At 35.4% G+C, this 12645-nt stretch overlaps 1 protein-coding gene and 1 pseudogene across 1 annotated transcript; one reads left to right on the plus strand and one right to left on the minus strand.

Moving 5' to 3' along the window:
* The first annotated feature begins 203 nt into the window (after positions 1 to 203).
* Positions 204 to 3524, plus strand: LOC133872550 (vesicle-associated membrane protein 721-like; annotated as a pseudogene).
* A 4021-nt stretch (positions 3525 to 7545) lies between these two features.
* LOC133872557 (protein SULFUR DEFICIENCY-INDUCED 2) lies at positions 7546 to 10702 on the minus strand. The gene is made up of 4 exons (XM_062310119.1): positions 10510 to 10702; positions 9302 to 9514; positions 8612 to 8767; positions 7546 to 8101 (listed from the first exon to the last, which is right to left on the minus strand). The coding sequence occupies exons 1-4, from the start codon at positions 10603 to 10605 to the stop codon at positions 7694 to 7696; spliced, it is 873 nt and encodes a 290-aa protein (XP_062166103.1). The 5' UTR covers positions 10606 to 10702; the 3' UTR covers positions 7546 to 7693.
* Positions 10703 to 12645: the final 1943 nt, after the last annotated feature.

Consider the following 12645-nt stretch of genomic DNA (forward strand, 5'->3'; position numbering starts at 1 on the left):
CTATTGTATAAAGAAAAAATTTTCACTTGTATTTATTATATATTAATTATGAGTTTTTTTTAAAAAATAAAAAATAAAAAATAGCTGACTTTTTTATTTATATAAATGTGAAGAGGAACATTCGTACAAATAACCTACACCAGTACGGTCGGTCAAAGAAGCCCCCGCATTCAAATCTCGCAATCGCGAACACGAAAATTCAAAAGAAAGAACCGCGTGAGCCACATCTGTGACATTTCCTCGCTACCATACCAGTTACCATACAACATTATTATATTTTATTAGTCCAATAGACCCCATAACCACAAGGCCAAACAAATCGCATTTCCTCCGATCCCATTCAGCTATTTCAAAGGTAAGCGGTAAACCTCTCTCTCTTTCTCTCCTCTCTTTCTCTTTCTAAATATAAATATGGATATGTAAATTAATAGTACTATATATACAACTGGCGTAGAATATCCATTTCTCAGGAGTGCAAATCCAGCATTTCGTTCTCCGATCCCATCGTCTCTGTATTTGTATCTGAAGCTTTTGTGGCGATTGCTTTGGTTGGTCGGTGGTACAGGGTTAGGGTTTTCGGTGGTGAGATGGGGCAGCAATCTCTGATCTACAGCTTCGTGGCTCGGGGCACTGTGATTCTGGCTGAGTACACGGAGTTCACAGGAAATTTCACCGGCATCGCCTCCCAATGCCTCCAGAAGCTCCCGGCTTCCAACAACAAGTTCACCTACAACTGCGACGGCCACACCTTCAATTTCCTCGTCGAAGACGGCTTTAGTATGTCTCATCTATATTTATTTGATCTCTATGTTATTCATTTTCATCAACTCTCTCATCGGCACCTAATTTTGATCTAGATCTCGGTTTCTTAGATTCGCTGGTTTTGTTGACTTTTTTTTCGTCAGGATCTGTGTATTTGACCATTCGACTGTGCCTTATATATATATACACACACACACGCATATGTCTATCTACATATATGCATACGCGTGTGAGTTTATGTGCGTTTGAATCATGAAGGTTTCGATTATGTGGAATTGTTTCTTGATTTGTGAGATTTCGATTTTGTTCTGGATGAAATATGGTTGATCTTTTGATGAATGTTTTGGCGTGGAAGAGAGAGGATCGCGCATAGGTATAAAGTTATACTTTGTTTGGCCTTCGAGAAAATCGAGGAAGAGAAGAATTCAGATTTGTATTTTTGTCATTTATGGAAGCTGGGTTAAATACTTAAATTGATTGTCTAACTGAATATTAATACAAGATAATACTTTCTTTAGTCAGAATCTCGAGCCATAGGTTATTTTTTCCCATATCTCTTATGATGTTTTAATTCCTCACCTTTTGTCTTGCCTTTTGAGATTGGTAAGAAGGGAAGAAGCAGGGGGAAGTGCTTCGGGTTGCAGATCTAGTATTTTGGAGTGGAACTGTACTTTCTTTTGCTATTATGTCATGAGAATTTGAATTTGATCACATTTTTTTGTTTGATGAGTAAGACTAATATCATTAACACATTTCTCACTCATATAATGTCAATTATACCTGGCTGTATACACCAAACCTCTTTGTCAAATGTAGGCATCCATGTCGCACATGTGACATGATGCTGACATTCTGAAGTGTGTTGTAAGCCGTTCCAGAGTATGGGATGGAGGTTACACTTTTACTTTTTCGCTCCTATCTAAATGTTTCAAAATTGCTTTATGTTTATGAGAATGCTGCTGTTTGCTTTGGGTCTATGACTTTATCAATGTGGTGGCGTCTTTTAAGAACTTCTCACTGAGAATTCATTGAAAGATAACGAGGAGTTAGAGTAAGATGTTGCATAATATTAGCTGCAGAGTTTCCTACTTCACCTTCTCATAAGAGTTGGTGCGTAAATAAATCAAAAAGTAAACACAAATTTCTAAACTGAGTTTCTATGATGCTAATACTTAACAAATTGCATGTTCACTCTTTCTTGTTTTTTTCTCTTATCTTTTTTCTTTTTCTTTTTCTTTTTGAGTTGTTGCAGCTGCCTTTCTTGTTATAATAAAAATGAGGAAAGGATTGTTAGATCATCTGATTGTATCAAAGCAGTGTACTGTGTACAAAATAAAGTTAAATGCTTTGTTGGTTTTAATCCCCAGGTATAACGTATGATTTTGTATTTTTACCCTGCTGCTTTATTTTGGATGCTGCAGCCTTTTGTGTAGTTGCTGTTGAATCTGCAGGCAGACAGCTTCCCATTGCCTTGTTGGAGCGAGTTAAGGAAGATTTCAACAAGAGATATGGTGGAGGGAAAGCTGGGACTGCCATTGCCAATGGCCTGAATAAAGAGTTTGGGTATCTATCATCCTTTCTTACATTTCATGGAGATGTAACTTTGTTTCTTCCTAGAGTATTTGACTCTTCGGTCCATATTATAGGCCCAAACTGAAGGAGCACATGCAGTATTGTGTGGATCATCCTGAAGAGATAAGCAAGCTTGCGAAAGTGAAGGCTCAGGTTTCTGAAGTCAAGGGTGTTATGATGGAAAATATTGAGAAGGTATGGTGCTGCTGGTAGCACTTGTAATGTTATAATGTAATTTGGAAGTCAAAATTTACTGAAGACATAGGCTGCATTTGCTTGCATGTTTTGTTAAACTATGTTATTGGTAATTGGTATAAAATATCAGGCATTAATGTTAAGAAATTGACGTGTGCCTTCTTTCCCTTTTTTATGTTCCATTTTTTTTATTATTATTTTATTTAAAATGCTTCATGTTCTGATTAAGGAAATTCATCTGTCGTGCACAGGTTCTTGACCGTGGTGAGAAGATTGAACTGCTGGTGGATAAAACAGAGAACCTTCGCTCGCAGGTTAGTACTGGAAAATCTTTTAATAGTCAGATAGGCTCTTGCGGAATCTGTATTTGTTTTAGTTCTCATTCTTTATTTCTTTCCAGTTTTGCATAGTGTCTTCTCCTCCCTGATTTGTTGATATTGCATTACCTGATCCTAACAGTTGGATAAATACTTTGTTGGATGTATGGTTTGATGTATTTTTACTGATTCTACATTACAGGCACAAGATTTTAGGCAGCAGGGAACTAAGATGAGAAGAAAGATGTGGCTCCAGAATATGAAGATCAAATTGATTGTTTTGGCTATTATCATTGCGTTGATTCTTATCATTGTTTTGTCTGTTTGCCATGGCTTCAATTGTTAAATTGACTTGGAACTTCCTGGACACTTCCCTGCCGGCATTCTGATTTGGATTGTCTTGGTAGATTTTTTTCCACCTTGCAGATCCTTTCCCTTGGGTTTTTGATCTTTTAGGTTATACCTGTCCCCCTTCTGATAGCTTTATAGGTTTGGGGAGCATTTGTATTCTGGATTGCTTGTATAGTTGATGTGCTTCAGCTCCTGCTGGTAGATAAATTTTCTCTATGTTCTATGTTGTGGATTTTTTCGTTTAAGATGTAATGGGGGAACACTTGCCTGCATATTACTGTCCTTTTGGAATGCTATCTCAATCTGTCATAAATTTTCTTTGTATAATTTCTTCTTCTGATGTTTTTGGGGGATATGCAGTGGTGTTGGATGAGCTCTTTTAAGTTAACCAATATAATCTTATTATTACGTTAATGTGGCGCTTGGTTCGTGGCATCTAACATTTTCCCGGCATCCACATTCTCAGGAATGTGATGCCTAGAAATTGGATTCCCAAGAATGACTAGTTCCACATTTTGAAGTGATTAAGAATCTGATACGATTATCGGGGATGTGAGATTCTCATGTTTGGTTTACTTCTAGACGTCTTATAATTTATTCTTCCCAAAATATCCTTTGATTTTTCTCTTTGATTGCATAATTGATGCAAAAGTTTAAAAATTAAACGAAAAATAACGGAAGAAAAAATTATATATAAACCGTATTTTTTCTTTCATTTCCCAATTTCTAAATTGCATATACTATTTAATTTATTTTCTTTATTTTTCATCCATAATCAAATAAAACCTGTTCATTTTCATTTTTTGTGGAATAGAATAGTTCCTCACTTGTTATACAGATTTTACGCTCATTTTTCGTTTTTGGTGGAATAAAATTGTTTCACTTTTGTATGTAAATATTACATATGGTCACAATCAAACCCAAAAAATAACATTAAAAAAATACAATGTCAGCAACAGTTATTTCTTGTGGGGGCATGATTTTGTAACCCACCTATGTTTTATTATCATTTTTGCACCCATTGAGACAATAACGAAGAAAGGTATAGTTATTGGAGAGGTTGATCAGCCTATTTGAAATTGTAAGCAAGGGTCCTATGTTTGCTCAGCTACTTGGGAAGCAATTAGGCAAAAAGAGTGTGAAGTTCAATGGTGGCAGATTGTTTGGCATTCAGTAGCTATTCCTAAGCAAGCTTTTATGTTGTGGCTTGTTTTTAAAGATGCTATGATTACTAGAAGTAAATTGTGGAAATGGGGCTTTATGGGTAATTGTCTTTGCCCTTTTTGTCGAGGCTGTTTGGAATCTAGAGAGCACTTATTCTTTGAGTGTGGTTTCAGTTTTCGTATTTGGAGGAATCTTTTATCTCTTTGTTTGGTGACTGGGCCAAAAAGATCTTGGGAAGACATTGAAAAATGGTGTATAGTTGAGCTGAGAAATGATAGTTTGTGGAGTAGATTGTGCATTTTAAGTCTGGGTGCTGCTGTATATAATTTGTGGAAACATAGAAATGATATTCTACATGGTAATGCTCTTATCTCTGAAGAGAGAATTTTTACTAAGATCAAGTGGGAGATCCGGGTTCGTGTCATTGCCAAGGGTCCTTATAAACGTTCATCTTTGAATCTTCGTCTTGCTGATTTGTGGAATCTTCATGGCATTTTTTTGTAGTTAGCTGCTTGTTTTTGATTTCTACAGGTTTGAGGATGTATTTGTTGAGTGGTTTGTTTGAGGCCTGATGGTTTTGGGCGTGTTCTTTGTCTGTTGTGTAGTTTGTTAGTTTGTGGTAGGGATTATGGGTTGTTTGATCCTTTTGCTCTGTGATTAGTTTGTACCTTTAGGTGTGATTCTTTGGTGTTTGGATTTATAAAGTTTTTGATTCATCCAAAAAAAAAAAAGGTATAGTTATTGTCAAATCTACATAGCCGACCAAGGAATCGTCTAACTTTATCTTTTGAAGCAGAGGTAATTAGTTCTGAGTCTCCTATTTGGACCAAAAAATACTTATATATATATATATATATATATGTAAGCTAGAGGATGGTTGAAAAAGTTGGAATGTGTCCCATGAGATTGTATTTTGGTTTAGCATTTCATTAGAATTTCGCCGGTCCGTGTGTTACACAGCAGTAACATGTGAGAATGAATTCTTTCAATGAAAAATGTTTAGAAAATTAATGTGATTTTGTTTGCTTAATAAAAAACCAAATATATTTTGGCAAATCTAATATTTTGTCTCCATTTTCCTTCTTAAATTTCTTCTATTTGATTTATGACGTTTGCGTTTGTTCTCTTAGTCAAAATTTAATCTTTTGCTCTGCCTGAATAATTTGTCCAGTCCATAGATTGAATGTGCAAGGAGAAAGTTTGATCAACTTAGTCCACGCTTTCATTATAACTTCGCACAACACAAAGGTTTCTCCTATGAAGCTAAAAATGGTCTACGATTTCGTCTCCATCATACGGTGGTCACAACTCTTCAATTTTCTCTAGTGCCATTCTTCACACTAGTGACCCGTCATGGGTGGCCATCCCACATCAGCCACATAATTTTCTTTTAAAAGAAAAATGGAAACAAGAGTCAAGCACCCCCAAAAAGTTTTTCCCAAAATTGTGAGCTCCTCCCTCTCCTCCTTCCCCCCACCGTGCTCCTCTCAAGTGACAAAGCGTATCATGTAATGATAATCATTGACTGAGTTGAGATTAGACCATTCTAGTCATGGTCAGATTTAGAAGGCATTGCAGAGCTTTAACGCCTTGCTGTCCTTTGCGCGATAAGACAAAAGGTCGTTAACTTCGTGAACAAGATAAAAAAGTTGTGATTCGGAGTCTAGCTCGTCCATAATGCGTTGGAGCTCTTCGAAGGTGGACCCGAGCGATCCGAGGACAGCACCTCCTCTTGCCATCATTGACGTTAAAAAAAATATCAGTGTAAAGAGTAGTATTACTCTATTAGCAATTTTTTCAAAACAATGGCTTTATTTGACAACATTTTTTCTTTCTTCCTTGTGGTTTTTTTTTTTTTTTTTTTTTTTTTTTTTTTTTTTCAAACAAAAACATTAACAAACAACCAAAAACATAAAATACTCAAAACTACTTTAACCTATATGTCACATCAAAACATTTTTTTTTAAAAAAAAAAAAGGAAAAAAAAAAAACCCTCTTAACATCTCAAAACTAGATAACATGCATTTGTGTCCCGACTGCCTCTCATCTATTAAAGCCTTAAAGGCATCAATAATGAAAAATTGACAACTGTAAAAATTAATATCTCATCTATTAAAGCCTTAAAGGCATCAATAATGAAAAATTGACAACTGTAAAAATTAATAATGGTGGGATTGGTAACCAATTTAAGTCGTATTTATCATATTTTTTTGGTCAACTTTTCTCACGTGCAAAAGCCTCCTCCTTGTAAGTCTCTCCACCTCCGTCGTGAGTACATAGGGAGGAGGGATGAACTTTGTCTCTTCCCTCCTCCCAGTCCCCCTTAGCTTTTTTTGTCTCTCTCTCTCTCTCTCTCTCTCTCTTTTCCCCCTGTTTTTTCTTTGGTTTACTTGCATAATCTACGGCTCCACCCCCTCCCCACCACCACAAGATTGATTCTCCTCATCGACATATCCAGATCGATTTTTATCAGTCTCCAGTTGGTTGCCATTGCAAAAATCCTCAAGCAGTCTTGTCTCTTGGCTGGCATAAAAAATCACCTTTGCGGCTCATTTCTTGACTTTTAACCCAAAATATAGTGAATCGGACCATTTTTAAGAGCTTGTTTGGTAACCCAACCAAACAATTTCAATTTCCATTTCACTTCTCTCAAAAAAATCAAATAAAAAACATTCCAACTTTTTTACACTTTTTACATCACATCAATAATTTTTTATTACTATTCAAATAAAAAAACTCACTACAAAACAAAACTTTTTCACTTTTCTATAAAATATTCTCAAATTCTATATCACATCAATCATTTATTACTACTATTCAAATAAAACATCCATTTCCCACAACTTACCAAACAGCTCCTAATTGTACTTGTTTTCGGCACGTATTTTTGTTTCCTTGTAACCCCTTTCCCACATTGAATAAAAAGAAGGGAAAGCCGTATTTATCATGCCATCGTAGAACTAGTAAAAGACACAAGTCAGCCCCCGATGGCCCTTTACAAAGAACGCCTAGAAGAAAATATACAGATGCTTTGGAATGAATACTCATATGCTACACTGGCCGTCTAGGAATGCTAAAAGTCATTCTTTTGTTATTTTTATGTCCTTTCAAGAATAATATAGCTTTTAAAATCACTAATGAGCTTGTGATTGATCACTACTAAATTTTGATCAAGTCTCAACGGTAATTTTAAAAATCAAATTATTTTTTAAGGGACACAAAATTGACTTACAGAATTACTCTTGGCACCCCAAATCCAAGTGAATCAGTCCTGCAGGTCGTTTTCCTCGCAGACAAACATTCACAAATGAAAGAGGTGAAAGAAGCTCAAATCAACAAGCTAACTGGTCTCGAAATGGAGATATCTCTTCAAAGATGGGCAGTCTCCTTGTTCTGATTGGGGCCCATTCGTTCATCAACTGTTCAAGCCCCTCTATGTAAGCATCTTCCATACTTGATCTTGAGAGGTTTGAAGATGATGGTGGAGATTGGTATTTCTCTAGTTCCTGCAGCAGCTCCTCTGCGCGATTTCTTGACTTGGCATCTTCGGACCCTGAAACTTTACCCTGCAATACATCTTCAAGACATGTCCTTGCCTCAGTATGTCGAGATTGCTTGATCAGGCACAGGCACAAGTTGCAGGCCTTGTTCGCATCTGGGTCGATTATTTGAGCTTTGCGATAAACCACTTCGGCAGCCATATGGTTTCCTTGCTGCATGTAGGCCCAACCCAAGTTTCCCTGTGTCAAAGGCTTCCAGAGTCACATGTTTGTGCTGACAATCTAAATAATGACAAATGGGAATGGGAAATGCAAGGATAAGACAGCTAAAAGCCATTAGTTTTCGATATGATTTTAATTACTCATTTAGGATTACATGATAAAGCATGGGTGAATCTTGAGGTCAGCAGCTCATGGTTATGTAAATAGAAGACAAAATGAAAACAGAGCACTCCGCATGCTCCGAACAAACTATAATATAGGAGGGGCAAAAGAGAAACTCCTGAATTCCATGGGGACATACAACACGTCATTACCTTTAGATTTCAAACAACTGTTTTTGGGTCTTTCAGGAAACAACTAACAAAATCTTGAAATTTATCATAAACTTTTGTGCTTGATTAGTAAAAAACGCAGAATTAGAAAATAAAAAATTGTAATAATATTTCATTACAATAAGAAGCTCATACAAGTACTAAAAAACCAGAAAGAGTAAGCATCAGCAAAGAGGTAATTGATGTTATATAGTACCAGTATCCTGGACGTCTCTTGCTTGATGGTGACCTGGAATTTCTTTCCATGAGAACGACCAGTTTTGGTTGGCTTACCATTGAAGGCTTCTCCTTGGTAAATCATCCACAGCTTCTGCTTCAATAGCTCAATCTGCTCCTCGATTCTCCCACATTTCTGCTAAACTTATTAATGGTTACAAAAGGAGAGAAAGATAACGAAGGTGAGGAGAGAACCCCATCTATGTCTTTTATTTAGCAACACAATATAAGAACCATAAAAGCCACAAGAGTGGAAGTGGTTGCAGACATGAGCAGATTATTTGCAAAGTGTATAAGAGGTCCAAGGGAATCACGCTGCTTGATTCTGAAGCAGGGGAAAAGGAAAAGAAAATTTTGAATCTAAATGCCCTTCTTTTAACACATTCAACCATACAATATGGAGAGATATCACGACTATCGGTATAATGTTGAAAGTATATTGTTTATTAAAATTCCACGATGCCCATCATCATTGATTGCATCAATAAGTCAAGATAAACTGCTGGATATATACTAAATGCTGAACAGAGACACAGTACCTGATAAATAACTGTTAATCTCAAAATCTTAAACTGATGAAAAATGGTGAATTCAATCAGTTTTTATTATTCTAACAGTAAGTCAAGTAAAAAACAAAATCTTTAAATTTGTTTTGTGCTTCTGTGGGTACCTTGTACAAGTCAATAAGGACGTTGTCCAATGATTCCTGAGCTTGCTTCGAGCAGCGATCCCTGAAAGCTTTTATAGCTTCAATTGCTTCTTCTGCTCTATCTTGCTGTTTCATAACTACTGCCATGTCTTTGAGGGCACTGTCTATTCTATCACCCACATTTATTGCCTTCCAGAACAACACTATAGCTGCTTCTGGGTCCTTCTCAACTAGCTGCACAAAACCAATAGTTTGAGTTAACTCATTTAGATACGCAGCTTAAGTCGAACAAAATAAGTAGTTTGCAGTTAAACGAAGAAAATAACGAACTTATATTTACACCCAACTGGCGCACGAAGCTCCAAGCAAACAAATCTGAGAACTGATTGAGATATGTGCATGTTGGAAAGTTGTGCCAACTACATTTGAAAAAAACTTCAACCACCGCTTAGAATTAGATCATGCTAGAATATTAATTAAATTATTATTATTTTATTTTATTTTATTTATTTCAATTTTGAGATAAACAGTAATTTAAACCTTTTACAGTCATTCACTTTGTATTTCAATTAAATATTTTAGGCATTGGGGGAGAGCGTAAATGAATATTGGTCAACTGAAAAAAAGAAAAAGAAAAAGGCTTACTCATAATTTCAAAGCACCACTTGCGTTTAAAACTTTTCGTTAAATATAAAGCAACTACTTGGATAGAATTGTTTGCGATTCAGAAGCCAGGCATGATTCAGAGAAATCCAGCCACTTTGCGAATTTTGGGTAAATTAGGATAAATAAAACAAGGTTGGATATGGCCACGGCAGGAAAAGTAGTTCAGAGAATTGAACAGAGTCTGGGAAAAGAAAACCCGGGAAATTATTATATGGGAAAGGCAGAAGGCCCAATCCCAGCTGCCAAGACCTCTAAACACAAGTAGGATGAAAAAAACAACATTTACACACCCACGCAAACATTTTACATACGTAAGTGAAAATTTACAGTTCTCTTATTTAAAAAAGCACCGATTTCATGTGTAAGCGGAAAATCTTACGGTACCCGCGGTTAAAGGAAGAGTAATCAGTAATTTTCTTTTCCATACATGACCGTAAAAACATCCACAAGTACAATTGAAGATTCCAATGAAAGAACTCCCAGAATTCTCTCCTCAATCGTGACCAACAGCGGCAAAAGCAGATTGGCAACAGAAGTAAAAAAAGAAGAAGAAGAAGAAGAACCTGGACGTGCTTGGCTCGGACGTAAGGGCTATCACCGGGAGGGAGCTTGTGAATTACGTGGTACGGAGAAGGAGGATCTTCGTTCTTCGGGCTCATCTTCCTCCACACACTTTGTTTGCGGTGATGAACGAAAAGAAAGAGTGCATTTGAAGCTGCGGGGAGAGAGAGAGAGACTGGAGGTCATGGGAGCTGTGGGTTGGGAGAGGAACGAACCTGGACGCATTAGCGTCCGCGTTCGTTGCTTTGTGGATTCGCTTCGTTGGTAGGACCGGCTTGATTGACACGTATGAGTGTTAGACACGTGGCAGTCGAATGTTAAGCGGAGGTGCCCCTCTCTATTTTTATTTTTTAAAATTCTTTTTCTTATTTTTATTTTTATTTTTTTTAAAAAAAAAATGTGTCATAGAGGACTGGTCGGGATTTGATTTAATAAGTTTTCACATGTTGGTCAAAAAAAAAAAAAAAAAGTTTTCACATGGCATGGACCGTTAAATTTTTGAAGGAAATTGGCTATTTCATATTTGATATGGGGCCAAACCAAAACTGTAGCTCATTAGTATGTCACAAACTCTCTATGAATAAGTTTTTTTTTAGGCAAATATGATATTATTAGTAAGTTAGTTATAATAATATATGAGCATTTTATTTTAAATAAAAAGTACACATAATTTTTTCAAATTATCACCTTATTATTATTCCTCTAAACTACCGATTGTGTTAATATATCTTTCTAAACTATTGAAAAACATCAATGTCTCCCTTAATGACAAAAATAAAACCTTCATAAAATTATTAAATTTTTTGAAAACTATAAAAAAAATCGAAAAATAAAAAAAAGTTATACAAAAATAAAAAATAAAAAATTTTTAGTTATTTTTTCATCTTTTTTTTTAAAAAAAAATCGTTCTTTTCGTTTTTTTAATTTTAATTTTTTCGTTTTTTATTTTAATTTTAATTTAATTTAGTTTTTAATTTGTTTTTAAGAAGTTATTTTTTTTATCTTTTAGTTTTAGTTTTTATTTTTTCGAATTTTTAAAGACAATTTTGTGTTAGTGAAAAAAAAAATTAGGGTCATTTATTACTTATCAAAAATAAATAAAAATTAGGGTATTTTTGTTGGTCTTTCAAGGAATATTGGCATGTTTAATAGTTTGAGGAGATATATTGACACAATTAATTTGGAGGGATACATTTACTTTTCTCTATTTTAAAACTTTTGCTTAACGTAACAATTATTCGCAATCGCATAGAGCCAACTCTATAGAGAAAAAGAATAAAGAAAATAGGTGTTTGAGGAGGAGGGAGGCGCCCCCAATGGGGCTTCCCGCCTGGTCGTTTTAGAGTTATGAATGTTTTTTGTTTTTTCCTGGTCATTCTAAGGTTATGTAGCTTTTGTTCTCTTAGTCATTCTAGGGCTATGGATCTTTGGGTCTCCTAGTCATTCTACGACTATAGAGCTTTGTATTTTTTCTTGTTTTTTGTTTATTCATGCAAGAAGGCTAACACAAGACGTCTCGTATGAAAGCGGCCTCTCCATTCGTGCCGCCGATGAAAATTTGGCTGAGCTTTCTTTTTCTACATCTACTTTTGAGGCTATATTTATATTTTTCTGCCAGTTCCTGCAAGACACACGCAGTTTCTTTTTCAACGTCGGCTTGTGTTGGGTGCTTTCTGTAGTTGTTTTTTTCTATTTTTTTTAGAGTAGTTTCTGAAAGTTTGTCTGTTAAATTTACAGATTTTACTGGACTTTTTATGACTTGTTAGCTAGATCAGCCATCTTTTATTTATTAGGGGTGCTTTACTGTTAAGTGTTAAAGAGTGGTTCAAACATCTGTCATTATAATAGTTGTTTATTTGTAGGTAGCACTCAAGTCAGATTTTTCTGACTTAGTGTGTATGATGTTGATGTGCATCTATTCGTTGTATTTGCCTCCGAGCCTCTTCAAATTAATGCATAGTAGCTTCCGTTATTTTGTTTAAAAAAAAAAAAAAAAAACCTTTTGCTTAACATAATAAGAAAAAGGCTTTAAAAACGATAATGATTGTGGTAAAACACTAAAACTCACCTTGCATTCTTCTTGTTTAATAATTATTTTCCTCAAAACTTATACGTAGAAGGTCAACAACTTTTGTTTG

Source organism: Alnus glutinosa, chromosome 1 (genome assembly GCF_958979055.1).
Source record: "Alnus glutinosa chromosome 1, dhAlnGlut1.1, whole genome shotgun sequence".
Classification (NCBI taxonomy): Eukaryota; Viridiplantae; Streptophyta; class Magnoliopsida; order Fagales; family Betulaceae; genus Alnus; species Alnus glutinosa.